The sequence below is a fragment of the Pavona decussata genome, unplaced genomic scaffold, assembly GCF_977016875.1.
Source record: "Pavona decussata unplaced genomic scaffold, jaPavDecu1.1 SCAFFOLD_218, whole genome shotgun sequence".
Lineage (NCBI taxonomy): Eukaryota > Metazoa > Cnidaria > Anthozoa > Scleractinia > Agariciidae > Pavona > Pavona decussata.
This window is the reverse complement of record NW_028145623.1, coordinates 243,692-259,211: the sequence shown is the minus strand read 5'-3', so window position 1 is coordinate 259,211 and position 15,520 is coordinate 243,692. Positions and strand designations below refer to the sequence as shown.

Genomic DNA, 15,520 nt, shown 5'->3' with positions numbered 1-15,520 from the left:
ATGTGACCAGTATAAATAGCGAGTATCCTGTGACGAGTAGCAGAGCGACTCAAAGAGATGATAGCGGTAAACTGGATGTCTTTATAATTCCCGGATTTCTTTCGCTGTTATGAATGAAATCATCGTGAAAAGCAGATGGGAAACAAACAGGCTTCTCAACAGGAACCAGTGCAACGATCTCCGTATCACGAAAGCCTTTCAAGATTGTATGAGGTATTGGACTCAAAACGGCGGCAGGCGCAACTTGACTGTAGTCTTAACTTAAAATGTCCAGGAATAATCTTATTAAGTTTCTAATAACCCGGTAGCTTCTATGGAAATATTAACTTATATAGAATACTAATCATAATCATCATAATTGTTTAATAAGCTTATCAATAACAACTAAGCTTGTTGTTAAATAAGCTTAAAAATGATTATGATTATTATGATTTATCTTCTATGTAAGTAAATATTTCCATAGAAGCAACCAGATTATTAGAAACTTAATAAGCCTATTCCTGGACATCAGCTTACAGCTCAAATTTCCAAAGGAAAACATAGCTAGCTTACAAATTTTGGTGAAACTGTTGAGATAATACTGTCCAAAAATCTATTTGACCAGTTAATTTCATTCATTTTAGTTTTCAAACTGAAGCTTGGCAACCTGCTTACTTGAAAATTTTCCTTGGTTTTGATTGGTTAGTGCAGGCTGGGTAGTTAAAATATTTCATTGGCCAGTAATATTTGCTACTTTATTTTTATTGGCTGACTGTGTTTAAGTGTCTGAGTTGACCTGTCTGATTGCAAGCTGCCTGCAATAATTGGACAGGTCAAATCGGACAGTTATGGAGCTGCAGCAGCCAAAATAAGCAATAAATTAGAGTTAAATTTGGATCTTTTACTAAAGTCATTTTATGTGGAAAATGAAGTGTCAGCAAAGTTGTTGTTCACTCAAAAAAGCCTCTCTAGCCTGAATGGTATACCACCAGCCCAACCCTCCTTCCCACTCCCCGTCCTCTCCTCCCTACTATTACCCATTTTAAAGGGCTAGCATTAAATTATAAAATTTTTGTAGTATGTTATGCTGTGATGTTATTCAAATAATTTAGTCTGATCTGAAATAAACAGGAGCTTGCTGAAGTTAAAGATGGGAAAGCTACCATCCAGAAGGAAACATTTCAGGTAGATAATGTATAAAGCATTCCTTGTTTTCTGATGAAGGTGTAATAAAACAGCCTTGTAAGTAAGCGATTTTACCCTTCTTTGATCACACCCTTGCAAATAAACTACTATACCCTGTATATAATGAGTACAACCAGAAAACGTTTGAACTGGTATAACAAAAATTGCAAAATAAATGCTTCTTTCTTCACAAAACTCACTTACAAAATGTACATCAGCCGTTCAAACTTTATGTAATCCTATGTATCCCTCTACTTGCTTGCATTGCATGATGGATCTTCTATCTGGTGCCTTTTAGCTGTTAACTGGACAGGTATAACTTTAAATGGTGCTTTTTCTACTTAGTATGTCTTCAAATTATAAAATTATAATAACAACACACAAAAAAAAGAAGCAAAAACAAAATGATAACAGCAATTAAAACTACATACCCCAGGTGTGGTGATCAACATGAAATGCAATCGTGATATACCTGTACTATTCTAGTGTGTACAGTCATTTGTTAACCTAAATTAACTATTGTTAATATCATATATTATCATTAAAATAGTCAAACTTTTTTCAACAAATTATCAACATGTTCTGATTCAAAGAATTGGAAGGGAAGCAGTTGGATGGGACTGTTGCACATGATCACTTACATGACCAGCTTTAGATTTTCTCGCTGTAATAGTATATTTGGAATAGTATATAATTTTTTTATTGTATTTTATTATTATTTTCATGTCAAGCACTGATGAAAATATTCATATTGATGTTGGCACTATATATTAAGTTGATTTTTGTAATACGGTAATATGATTTTAAATTAATACAATTTTCAGCTGACAAGTTGCAGCTTATCACCTGGTATTTCATTAAAGATTGACTTAAACTGTCCATTACTCAAAGGAATAAAACTTCTAGTGAACCATCTCAGAGTGATGCATTTAGTAATCTTGAGTTGGCCTTTGGATGCTTTCGTCTGTAACCCTTGGCTGATGAGTAGTCAGTGGTGAGACAAAATAATAACATACCTTGCCTGATATTATGTTAATTTTTTTAAATAAAGTTCTTGGATGTGTTTTTAGAACTATTTCAGATGTAAAGTAGATGATTTTGATGAGTTACTCTTCTCCCACATTGCGTCAGTTGGAGGAAAGAACAGAAACACTGTGGCATTAACAGAAGATGAGTTTATAACTGGATTTGAAAACTTCTTAGACAGAGGTACATATGACTGTTGACATGTATAAGATCACTTATGTTAATGTGTTTGCTAATTTTGAGCAGAAATTTTTGACACTCTGATCATAATGTTTCATGTAAATTTGCATCTTGGGGAATTCATCATAGATCTGTAAATTAATATAATTTTATATACTTTATGCCATGTCCACAGGTGGAACTATCGCAGGAAAGTTAGAGTCATACTTCTCAGTTTTCAGTGATGGAGAATCAACCATGTCTTTCACAGGTATTTAAGTTAACAGCTGAAAGTCTATAGTTTCTTTCTTGACAGTGTAGTATTAATTTTTAATACCTTTTAATTAAGGTTGTTCAGTTTGTGAGACACTTTAGCTGAATAATTTGAAAATCAAAGAGGTTCCCCTTCATTTAATTTTCTGTTCTAGATTTGGTGGAGATGTTCCATATCTCAAAGTCCTTAGCCATGGCTGTTGGCACAGGTGCTGTACAAGGTCCAAAGTCTGAAACAGAAACAATAGCAGATGTATGGGCACGCTCTATTGTGAGTAAATGATTCGAATCATTGCTGGTTTCAAATCAAGAGTTGAAGGGTGCTATAATTATTATATTTTAATAATAATTTGGGTGCAAAGTGGTCAATTTTAGTCGATTACAAGAGATGATGATTCACACTCTCACAGGCTACAGTCCTCATCTGTTGCACAAATCCAGAGATGAGTGTAGCTATGAAAAACCTGATCAGCAGGCTCATAAATTAATAAACCCAACCAGCTCATGCGACTACATGCACCTTTAAAATTGGCCTCCAGAATTTACATCCTGTTGAAATTTCAGCTGGTGGTAAGATCTCTTTCAGACAATGTTAAGTGATATTGACTGTTGAAGGTTTATTGTCTGATTAATTATACCCACAAACCAGCAAGATTGACTTTACAGGCCTGTGGAAGCTCAATGTAACATACATATGACTAAAAGCTTGATGGCAGCCAACCCTGACTACAGGTTCACTAGATAATACATCAAATAAAGATTGTATTGTACTGTATAGTGTTGGGGGATTTGTGGTGAGTACAGTTGTATAAGATTGTTAGGGTTGGATTCTTTTATCTTAGTTTGCTATCCTTAAATTAACATCCTTAATTACTTTAATTACTAGATGGGCGATGGCAGCACCCACATAGACAGTGACAAATTCTGTCAATGGGCAAAACAAAATTGTCCAAGAGTGTTTGATGGTATTCACTGGTGGATGATAAAGATGTTGCTGTATAGAGGACATTCACCAGGCACCACCTCTGAGGTATGGGAGAAAAATGATTTGACAATCTAAGTCTTCTGTAATTAAGCTACAATGATGATATGTCTTTTTCCAATACTCAAGCATTCTGCAATGGGGAGGGGTGCCACTCCTTTTTTTTGTTTTGCTTTGTTTGTTTTTGAGTATGTGTCCAGTTCTCCAAATCCTGACCTTATTATCCACTATACCCTTTTTCAGACCTAACCTCTTTATGCATCAGTCAATTCCAGCTGTGCCCATCCCCCTCCCCCCGGGCAATAGTGGGCCTTTTTTTCCACACTGTCCATCCCGGGGGTCGGGCATTAGCCTTCCACCCAATTACCCCAGGGCATTTGACCATCTCACTTTTTTTCACCCTACAGCATTGTCGCTTCCTTAATGACAAATTCATGGGCAAATACAGTAAGTTTCTTATTGAATACGTCTAGATTAGGACATAAAATGGGACGCTAGAGCTGTAGAATGACCTATTTTTGCACTAACTACGGGAAACAAGACCCAGCTAGGACTTAATTTGGCCTGAATTAGCTTAGATTTTACTGATTTCAAGTAAGATGAGAGATGAAGAAAATAAAACATTTATGACATGTTTGAGCTACCACCCCGGGGCATTTGTCAATGAACAACTATTTTGTCTCGGCGGTTGGGCATTTGCAAGTTTATTTTCAAAAATTCCAAATTCCCGGGGGTCGGCCCGGGGGGGGGGGGGGGGGGATGGGCATTGTTGGAATTGACTGATGCATTATCCACAAACTCATTTTAGGCTTTTTGGCCTCACTATATGTTGTTTGTTTTGCTTTCATAGGGATTTCATGCCATACCACGTCTTACAGGACAATTTGACAGCCAGACCTTGTTAAACACAGAAACCCTTTGGATTCTCTCTACAATCCTTCCTACCCGTTTCCTTGGTAATGTAGCTCAGACATCCAGTTCAAGAGATCCGCAGTCTACAAATGCAGATGAAAAGAAATCCATGGAAAAGGTAGGTCTATCTTATCCTGTTGTCTTTTTTCAACAGATCTATGACAGTGATATATAATGACCACAGTGGCTAATCATTTGTGGTGATCATTTGAATGTCGGTGTACTTTTGTGTCAGCACAGGGAATGGGGACTGCTTTATGACAGTGATCAACATGGGCAGAGTTTAAACAGGTGCGGTTTTATGCATGTGATGTATTTCAACAGTGGTATAAAGCTTTAACTTTTAATTAAAGAGGGGGAGGTTAATTAAGTAGAACTGGCCTTCATCCAATGCTGGTGCCTAACGGGAGCCCGGTAGCCTGGGGCCCCCAAGAAAATGCTCTGGGTGCCTAAATGTTTTGCATTAATAGCACTTAACAATTTACATATTGGACTCCTATTCTCAGGTTTTGGCCTTGTGGGCTTCTTGAAAAGTTTCTTAGGCAACAGCCTTGCCTTCATTCTTTAACATAGTACATATATATTTTTAATAACTTTGAACTCTGCCAACCCCACTTAGCTTACTAGCTGTGACTGCAATGCATTATAAAGAATTAATCAGAGCCAACAAGCCAAATACCAGTTTAGAGGTTGTCATTTTATACCTTTAACAGTTAAAAATTTGTGTTTCTGATCGGATGGTAGAGACTATAAAGGCATAAGAAAAAGTGACAGAAACTACTTTTTCAAAGAATTGTTTCTTGTTAGACGTGAAGACAAACCTTGAAAATGAGATTCTAGATAAGCTTTAGGGCCTGTCTCTTTTAAAATTTCTGATTCACCTCTTCACAAGTTTGGAGGTTCCCCTGATCCTGATTTCGCATCATCAGACTGAGGTTAACTCTGAGTTACTTTTATTGCCAGAAGTAGATTACTCAAGGTGATCTGTGATGCCATGAAATACTAGTACAATCTCATGGTTTATTCGGCCATTGCGGAAACTTTTTGTTTTTTTTTCGTTTCATTTACCGGTAACCATACTGATTTGTTTCCCAAATTAAAAACTTTTAAAATATAATGCAAAAATAGCTTTCCTCCTGTGGTCCTGTTTGTAGGTTTAAGCATCACTGCATGGCATACCGCGGACCAACTGTTACACTGTTAAGGGTTGGAAATGAAGGATTACTGATCATAGCTGTTGATGTGGAGTGGAGGTAAAATGCCTGTTTATACTTGTAACTGAGGAAGTTCTCACCTACAGTTGGTTTGACAGCATCATCAAATGACAATCAATATGCTTCTTGCATGAATTCTATGACTATTAAATTTTGTATGATTTTTGACGAGGAAGTTGAACTTCAAGTTAACTATCTTGTTAGTAGTAGTTATATTTCAGTTTGAGGCAATTTTATTTCACAGGCAGCTTGATTCACCGTGATCTCACAGTTTCACATGGCGAGGGTGAAAGGAGATGCTAGCCCTTTCTATGGTGCAACTTGCTTGATAGTATCAGACTGTTGCCAGTACATTAAAACAGCTAAACAAGCAAACATTCACAATGATTGTTTTCGGAGAGGCTAAACTGGCAGGAAGCATAAAAATGTTATTTTTCCTTTAGATGGTTAGAAAACATGTGTCCCAAGCAAACTGCAATTATCCGTCAGAAGAGATCTGGAACAGAGTTACATATTAAACATGTATGTTGTAAAACGTTTCCTCGCTGCCTAAACTGGAAAGATATGTTTCGGAAGAAAAATTTGAATTCATGAGGCAAGAATGTTTTTGACCTGATTCAAAAACATTTTCTTGCGCCCATGAAGTATGATCTAGGTCCACAACATATATGCTTCTTGCGCAGCTAAAGTGACTCGGCTGAGGAACATCATATTTGTCTGCAATGTTTCCTATTTTACCCAGGCCCGTGACCGTGATCAAACGTAAATTAGAAAAGTCAGAGAGATTTGCTAAAGCAAAGACATGTGAATATTAAAGATAAAGTTACAATAAAACTCCTATTATTATGTAAATTACCTTGATAATTTGTAAATTTTAGCGTCTACAATTTGTAATAATATCAGCCAATTGTAAATTTACGCAATTCAGCCACTTAGCTGCAATGTAAATTGATCTAATTAACCTATGTATTTATCATCGTGAAACCTCGACGTTTCGTCGTCGACGTTGTCAAAGTGAAACCCTTATTTTTAGGTAAAGATAAGATTTTTTTGAAAATAATACATGGCAGCCAAGGGCTGAATTTCGTACCGTTCAACTTTAACGGATTTTTCTTGGTTTTGAGGTTCTAGTATGTACTTTATGTGATACTTTATATCTGTATTTGTTTCACAGGGAGTCTTCTTCCAGCTGGGGAAACTCAGACTGTAGAATTATTCAAGTGAGACCCAAGTTTCAAGTATTAAGAGGTAAAAACTACTTACAAAAGTGAGATCAAGATTTTGTGATAATTATATCCAAGGCTGTTGCCTAAGAAAAATTTCAAGGGGCCGACAAAGCCAAACGCCAAGTTAGAAGCCCAACATGTGAAGTGTTAGGTGCTGCTGCAAAAAAATTTGGGGCCCAGAGCATTTTCGTGGGTGCACTAGGCTACCAGGATCTTGTTAGGCAGCGGCCTTGAATATCGCATTTTTGACATATTCAAAGCCGAAAGCGCTGTTTGGGCGAAGAAACAGGATAGATGAAAAACTGGAATATATGTGAAAGGACTGTTTTATTTTCAGCCTTCTCCATACCCCTGTCTTTTTTGGAAACCGTTGGATGTTGGGCCTTATCCCAATAGACAAACGTTACATCTCAAACGTGTGCGGAAGTTTGAACAAGTGACCAGAGAGAGTAGTAAGACCTAGTAATCCCTGTATTCGCCGACTGGTTAGGTCAGATGGGACTGAGAACACCAGACTACCGTGCGGAAGGTTGCGGGTTCAAACTTCGGCCGAACCAACACTCAAGGTCTTAAATAACTGAGAAGAAAGTGTTGCCTTTGTAATGGCATATACAAACGGTTAGACTTTCTAGTCTTCTCAGATAAGGTCGATAAACCGTAGGTCCCGTCTCACAATACTTGTTCCAAATAATCTGTGGGACATTAAAGAACCGACACACTGTTCTGAAAGAGTAGGGAACATAGTCCCCGGAATGATGGTTAGGGTAGTATTGTTTTGAAGACTTGACTAAAATCTCAAGATGCAAGACTTGCCCCAGTTGCTACAAACCACATCTGCATCCAAAGTGAACTTTTTATCACACAAACTGTTGCAGCCTCTAAATGCTATTTTGTTTTCATTAGCTGGTCCGAACTTGATATTTTTCAACGAGCGAGCCAGAGGTTTACCATCAGGTATTGTGCTGGGCCAGACATCAAGACCATGTGTTACACTGGACACAAGTTTGGCATCAGCTAAACTTCATTATCAAACAGATTTGTCACCACAAACAGTCATTAAAATCGAGGTAAGGTTCCAGGCTCTGACTATTAATATTAAGGTGCACCTAACCCATAAACGTGTTTTTGGCCTAAACAAATCCTCTTAATAAGTTATTTTCTGGATCATTTCTTTGCAATTATTATTATTATTATTATTATTATTATTATTATTATTGTTGTTGTTGTTGTTGTTTTATTTGGACGCTGCTGTACGACTAAAAACATGAGAAAAACCCAAATGTTACCTGTAAGAAATACGAAATCTTACTGAAAAGAGCATTTACACTGTAGTGCGTATTTTTGCGTTGGTCCGTAAGAACATGTGCGTTCGCTCGATTTTTGAACTATAAGCAACTGGAGCGAGCGAGGAAATGGGCACACGCAACAATCCACGCTAGTCATTGTCAGTGTTTCGCCGCGTAAATTTCAACGGATAACCCGACTCAGGTTTGCATTCTTAAGGGCCGGGTTGTTCGAAAGCCGATTGACGTTAATCCACGATAAAAAGTTAACCGAGGTTTTTCGACGATTTTAAAGGCTCATTTTAAGCTAATGGCAAAGGAAAGTCTAAGACAGAACTAAGGGACAAAATCTTTTGGACGAATCCTTACGGATTAGTAAATATACTCGAATCAAAGTTCACGTTAACCCAGGATTAGCCTAATCGGGCTTTGAACAACTGGGCCAAGGTCAATTTACACGTGACCTATCCATCTGGCCGATTTGGCTCAATTGGACAAAAAAAAAATTAGTCATCTATGGCAGTCCTACAGTTTTTGTTTTTAATCTGGCCGAATTTCACCCTGTACTACTATACCAACAGTAAAAGACATCGGCCGACAAGATGTAACGCATGAATTGGCGCATGTGATTGAACCTACTAATCAGGGCCCAGTTATTCAAAGCCCGATAAAGGTATCCTTGATTAAAGAGAACTTGGAGTTTAATTCCTAATCCATCAAGATTCTTCCGAAACAATTTTATTCCTCAGTTTTGACTTTCACGTTTCTTTACCATTAACTTAAAATCAGCTTTCAAAAGTATTTTTAGTGAGCGACACGAAAACCTCGGCTAACTTTTAGCCGGGGATTAGCGTTAATCGGCTTTCGAACAACTGTGCCGAGACTGATAAATGGATACGTGCAAACTCCTTTCGTCCAGTTGAAGTATTATTTTATATCTTAATTTTTCTTTGACTCCGTTTAAACTATAACGCTTGGGGCCTTGTGATTGGCCTGAAGTGATAGGATATCATTTGGCAGAAAACATCGAATTTCGTTTGTGAAGGACCGCCGAAAAAAAAAAAAAAAGTTGCATTATCTTAGGTTTGGACAAGATGGTCTGCTAAGGCGTAACAAAAGATTTTTGGTCTCTTTTGGCGTGTAACGGAAATATTCATGCTTAATTCTTTATCCACTTTAGCGCTTCTTGGGCGAGCGCTTGCGCCAAAACGAGCATCAATTTTTTCAAGGCATCCGGATAATTGAATAAAATCTATTGTACTTTGTCTGTATTCATTGATCAAGGTTTGGGGCTGTGGAGGAGAAGGAGTAAAGGAAAAACAAGAGAAACAGCAACAGTGGGAACGGAAACAAGCAGAAAAACTTCAAAAGGTCAGACAGTTCCCTTCGTAGCTCTTACTTAACATGGTACAATAAAGAAATACAAACGTTTGGCGAGGTTTAATGCAGTTGTAGTTCTTTTACGCACTCCCAGCGTTATTTTAAGACTGTTAAGACAAAATGCCGGCATTTTCTTAAAAGCTGTCCTCTCTATGCTTGTGCCCTGCGGAATATTTCTTCAGGTCTGTAATGTTGAATATGATCGCCTGGGATAGGGTAGCGAGTTTCTATTTCATTTACATAGTTAAGCAAGAAAGCACTTGTATGCAGTGGCGGGAACTCTTAAGGACGGTGCCTACTATTGTTACTGTGCATACGTTCTGCGCATCTGGAGATACTCGGGTTTCCTATGGGTGGTGCCTACTATTACAGGGATATTTTTGCGCGCTTTAAAACTATGCGGAGAAAGCAGAACTTAGCAAGTGATTTTGGTATGCAAAAAGAAAATGGGGGGTAACCATGCATTTTTCAGAGATAATAAATCTTTAATTTGGAAAAAAGCGTCATACATTGCTTTGTATTTTGCTGCTTTTTAGAATAATTGTTGCTTAGTTATCTCTAAAAAATGCGTGGTTACCCGCAGTTTTCTTTTTGGATTTCAATACCCGCTACCAAGACCTGCTTTTCCCGCATAGTGATGAACCGTGCAAAAATACTTCGCTATTAGTAGGCACCGTCCTTAACTGCCTTTAAAATAAGCCTTATTATCAGTTCAAAGTTCAGTTAGGTTGAGTCGGTCACCTGACGTAACAGCACTTGTTCAACATAAATAAAAATGACTGATTATAGAATAGTCTTCTGTGCAGTGGACTTCGCTTAGGCAGGTTGTATTCGAACAACATTTGCCGACAAGCTTACATTTTAGGGCAAGATTTTTATATTTTTGTGTGCACGACAAAATAAACACATATACAAGTAAAATTGTCAGGAAACTTGCTGGTTTGGCACCAGCCTGTAGGTTGCCAGTGAGAAAAGGGCTACTTAGACGCGTTGAACCGGGCGCATACAGGTTCACACTAGTAACACAAACATGCGGGCACTTTTTCCAGGTTAAGCGTCCAGGAAGATGGGACGACAACCCGGACAAAGCAATCCTAGAGATGGCTGGAGTCACTACAAACCACAATCAACGATGAAAAATGAAAATACTTTCAAACAAAAAAAGTGTGGCACTCCGGACGGAGCAATCGCAAATATGACTAGAGTTACCACAAACTACAGTACGCGATAGCGAACCTGTGATCATGGACCAGCGAGCGACTTCTGTAAGAGTAGAATATATTTATTATAGCACCGTTAAAAATTAAGCCTATGATCTGATTAACTGTGAGAAAATTCGTCCTTTTCCCTAAAATACGTTTAAAAATCTTAAAATGTTGGCGCAAAAACAGAAAGAAGGAACAGAAAAATAAAGACTGAGGACACAAATGTCATTAATTTCGCAATGCAGAAGCTGAGTACTCCGACTTGCTTAGTAACGTTTGTGAAATTCAGTACAAAAGTAAAACATTGTATAAGTAGAATAGTTTAAAATGAATTTTTATAAATATTTCATAACAGAAGCTCAGTTGCCAACAAGGCATGATAAAAATACAGATGAACTACAGAGCTCAGTTTAAATTACTTAGTTCAGGAACAACTTCTTTTAAAGGGTGCTTTTATCTGGATTCCGAACTGTTTAAAACAATTGCTATCCGTCAATTCTGGAGCGCGGCAACTATTTCAACAAATTTTTGGTTTGTTAACAGAGTTGATAAGGTAAATTGGCAACCGTAAAGAGATTCGAACGTTAGCACTTCGTAACTCGCTCTCACAACAAATCCATCCGCTGGTAATCTGATCACCGGCGAGAGATGGATTCGTTTGCGCAAACTCGTTCCCAGGGTCCTCTCCTACCGAGTATGAGAGGTTGTCGTTTGCGTACGGGTACAAATAACTTGTACGTAACTATACCTATAGTTAATTTTCAGGAAGGTCACTACTTTTTTTTAATGTATACATGTTTTGGATGAAACTTCATCCATCTTCAGTACAACTAACAGAACCCACCAGTGGGTGTGATGTAAATGCAAGAGGGATACAATAGGGTTAAGAATAAGGCTAATTACAACGTGACAATAAATATAGAGGATGTAACTAATTACGACGTGCCTAGAAAAGCAAAACATTAGCTAATTACGGCGTGACGGTAATAAAGGAACGGTACAGAAAATATATACTGAGTAGACAAACAAAACTAAATTGCTGTGAAAACCCTCCCGCAAATTTTTCATGTCAATAGTTCTTAAACCGGTTACACACTACGCGATTTTATACGCCAATCGCCGCGATCGGCGAAAATCGCCAAGTGTGCCCGGTGAAGCGATTGCGATTTTCGCCGATCGCAGCGATCGGCGTATAAAATCGCCAATATCAAGCATGTCATCGGCGATTAAATTCCCCTAGTGTGCCCGTTCCCGCGATTTTCTACGCTCATCGCTGTGAATCGCTAGTAAAGTCAACCAATCAGGTTGGGTGATTTTGTCACCTGACTTTTCAAAACGCCCCTCGATGGAGCCCGGGAACAAGGTTGAAATGCCACATCGCCGCAATCGGCGGAAACAATCGCCAAGTCTGTCCGCATCAATCGGTGGCGAAAATCGCTTGCGATTTTCGCTGGCGATCAAATTCGCCGCGATCGGCGAATAAAATCGCTTAGTGTCCCGCCGGCTTTACGGTGGCTATTAATTGGTAATATATTCTACATTTATTGTCACGTTGCAATTATCCCTATTCTTAATCCTACTATATCCCTCTTGCATTTTTATCACACCCACTGGCAATTTCTTTTACTTGTACTGAAGATGGATGAAAATTCATCCGAAACATGTATACGTTAAGAAAAGTCTAGACTTACTTGAAAGCTGTTTCCTGCCTGCTGCTACTGCGGAAATTTTGTAAACTATATTAAGGTTATCTAGAAAAATTAAATGATAATAAATTGGATTCGTTTATGACAAGACTTTCTTTAGAATTTATGAGTATTCCGAATCATTTTGTGTTAGCAGTTGTAAAAACTCTTCGTGGTCCATATCCGCGCCGAGTTTTTGGCAGCTGCGGAAACCTCGCTATTGCGGACACTCCGGTATTAGGACAGGAGCTAAATCCCCGGCAAAACTACAAAGAAATCTATGGAAATAAAGGACTCCCGCTATCACTAAATTGCGCACATTTAATGTGGTCCCAAACTAAATTTTTTTATTATTTTTCTCTCGTTACAACAGGCATTATTCATATTCACATGTTAATTTGCGAAATCTAAGTATTTAAAATTATTGTTATTACAAATGATTATTACAAGCTGATATTTCTTCTTCTTTGACTTGTAACATTATAGCGACATTTTACAACATGAAATCAAGTCAATTTCATCGTGTCCTGGCATTGTAGATTCTCGCTATTATGGACATCAAATGACGGGCCCGATGGTGGCCTCTACTTTCTGCACGAATTGCGAACGTATGTCTGTTTTACTTCTTTCTTCGTAATTGCCGAAACTGTTGTCGGAAGTGCCGACTCTGAATCGAGTAGATGAAGGGATTCATAGTCGAGTGAGCGACAGCCAATAGCGCCAGACCAGAATGCAGAACTTCGGAACGCACGTGCCATCCAAATGACGACAACAAATCGACAATAAACCATGGAGACCAGCAGATATTAAACACCAATATTACACTTCCAAGGATCCTTGTCAATTGCAGCCGCGACTTGAGAAGCACTTGACTCGTTGAAGGACTCCCTTGGTCTTGCTTACGTGCCCAGAGGTGAATAAAGATCTTTCCAAAAAAATATATTGTTACGCACATTGGTATAAAGTACATGCATGCGAAGATTGTTATACTCAAGGCTAGTGGTAATTCATCTTGGGGTAGGATGTCCCAACATATCAGTTGGTCTTCTTCAAAGTTGTATTTTTCAATGTAATACAGAACCGGTCCGAGGCATACGAGGGAGAGGATCCACATGACTGGAAGAATTCTTTTCAATTTGCCTTTTGTAAGGTTTGAGCGCTTTATCACCGGTTTGACAATAGACAGGTATCGATCGAATGCTAGCAAGGCCATGGTGTCGATTGAAATAGACGCGCTCAAAAACACAATTCCGTTTAACAGTCCACAAAGCATGCTGTACTTAATTCCTCCTGTAAGAAACCAGATTTCCAGAATAATATGAACCACACCTGCTAGTCCGACAATGAGATCTCCAACCGCCATGTTGACGATCAGGATAGAGGTAAAATTTTGACGGTGCTTTGTCTTGAGAACTATCGCACAGACCAGTAAATTCCCGGCGATGTTAGTGATGAAAATAACGGCATAACCAATGCAAAGAAGTATTTCTTCAACATGCGTCAAAGTCATATTCGCGGCATAAAATTTAAAGTGTTCCCAAAGCTTTCTCAGTGCACCATGTACCAAGGAGACCCACACCCGTCCGGCTGTTATTTGATCACGAACTGCGGATTGAGAACAACGCCGTATGTTGTTATGGATTGTGCGTCATCTGACACGGTTGGCTAAACATTGGACAAAAGAGGCCAGGTAAAACAATAAGTGGAAAAGCCGTTTGTGTTTGAGAGTGGTATATTGACGCTGAATGATTACTGTCGCATTTTTCTTTGTCCTCCGTTTAAAATATCCAGATTATTCTATTTTTAGCCATCAATCAGGTATACCACCGCTAACGAAACACGGCTTATAAACATTTGCGCGCGTACGTAGCCATGAATTAATTTTATAAGCTGTCACGTACCTTTTTTGTAGTTATTAGTTTATTTGGATTTAAACTTTAATAGTTTGCCCTCAAGGTTTCTAAATGATTTCAATGGAGATATACACTATAACTTTTGAACGAGGTTTCGTTTACTCCTAATTTGGAAAACAGCCATTGTTTGCCAAATATAGTTAAGTATTTTATTTATTCGTTATTTAGCGGATTTGACGTATTTTTTAGTGGAAATAAACTGCTTGGAATCGGTCATGTAGCTATAACTCGTTCCGGCAATATGTCAATCGATCCTGGAGTTCTATTTGTAGCATACAAAGAATGGCAAATACACCATCTTTACGTTTGTTCTCCTTTTTCTCATGTGAACCCTCATTTTACGTTGAAGTTGAGCGGACTACAAGTGACAAGAAATTTTACCAAAACTTTAAGCCAACGTGTATGCCCAATGTTTGCTAATTAGACTTTTTGTTTTGTGATCACGCTCTAGTTTTCGCGGGTCCCCCAGGTCTTCACTTGCGGCGTTCAGAGTCGCAAGCCAAGAAGAACCCTGAAAAACCCTCACGCAAATTTTTCATGTCAACAGTTCTTAAACCGGTGACACACTACGCGATTTTATACGCCAATCGCCGCGATCGGCGAAAATCGCCAAGTGTGCCCGGTGCAGCGATTGCGATTTTCGCCGATCGCTGCGATCGGCGTATGAAATCGCCGATATCTGGCATGTCAGATTTCGGCGATTAAATTCGCCTAGTGTGCCCATTCCCGCGATTTTCTACGCTCATCGCTGCGAATCGCCATTAAAGTCAACCAATCAGGTTGGGTGATTTTGTCACCTGACTTTTCAAAACGCCCCTCGATGGAGCCCGGGAACAAGGTTGAAGTGCCACATCGCTGCAATCGGCGAAAACAATCCCCAAGTGTGTCCGCATCAATCGGTGGCGAAAATTGCTTGCGATTTTCGCTGGCGATCAAATTCGCCGCGATCGGCGAATAAAATCGCCTAGTGTGCCGCCTAGAGTGTCGGCTTTACAGTGACTATTAATTGGTAATATACTCTACATTTATTGTCACGTTGTAATTAGCCCTATTCTCTCTTGCATTTATATTACACCCACTGGCAATTTCTTTTACTTG

General features: G+C 38.7%; 2 protein-coding genes across 2 annotated transcripts; one reads left to right on the top strand and one right to left on the bottom strand.

Annotated features, from left to right (window-relative positions):
• The first annotated feature begins 8 nt into the window (after positions 1–8).
• LOC146459574 (uncharacterized) lies at positions 9–12,620 on the top strand. Its single transcript, XM_085089380.1, has 13 exons — positions 9–213; positions 1,111–1,164; positions 2,235–2,373; positions 2,546–2,620; positions 2,778–2,893; positions 3,509–3,652; positions 4,455–4,634; positions 4,752–4,807; positions 5,671–5,769; positions 6,905–6,978; positions 7,860–8,023; positions 9,524–9,610; positions 10,669–12,620. Exons 1-13 carry the CDS (start codon positions 136–138, stop codon positions 10,753–10,755), a joined length of 1,353 nt encoding a protein of 450 aa, XP_084945506.1. The 5' UTR covers positions 9–135; the 3' UTR covers positions 10,756–12,620.
• Positions 12,621–12,760: 140 nt separating this feature from the next.
• LOC146459573 (orexin receptor type 2-like) lies at positions 12,761–15,453 on the bottom strand. Its single transcript, XM_085089382.1, has one exon. The coding sequence runs from the start codon at positions 14,017–14,019 to the stop codon at positions 13,129–13,131; it is 891 nt and encodes a 296-aa protein (XP_084945508.1). The 5' UTR covers positions 14,020–15,453; the 3' UTR covers positions 12,761–13,128.
• Positions 15,454–15,520: the final 67 nt, after the last annotated feature.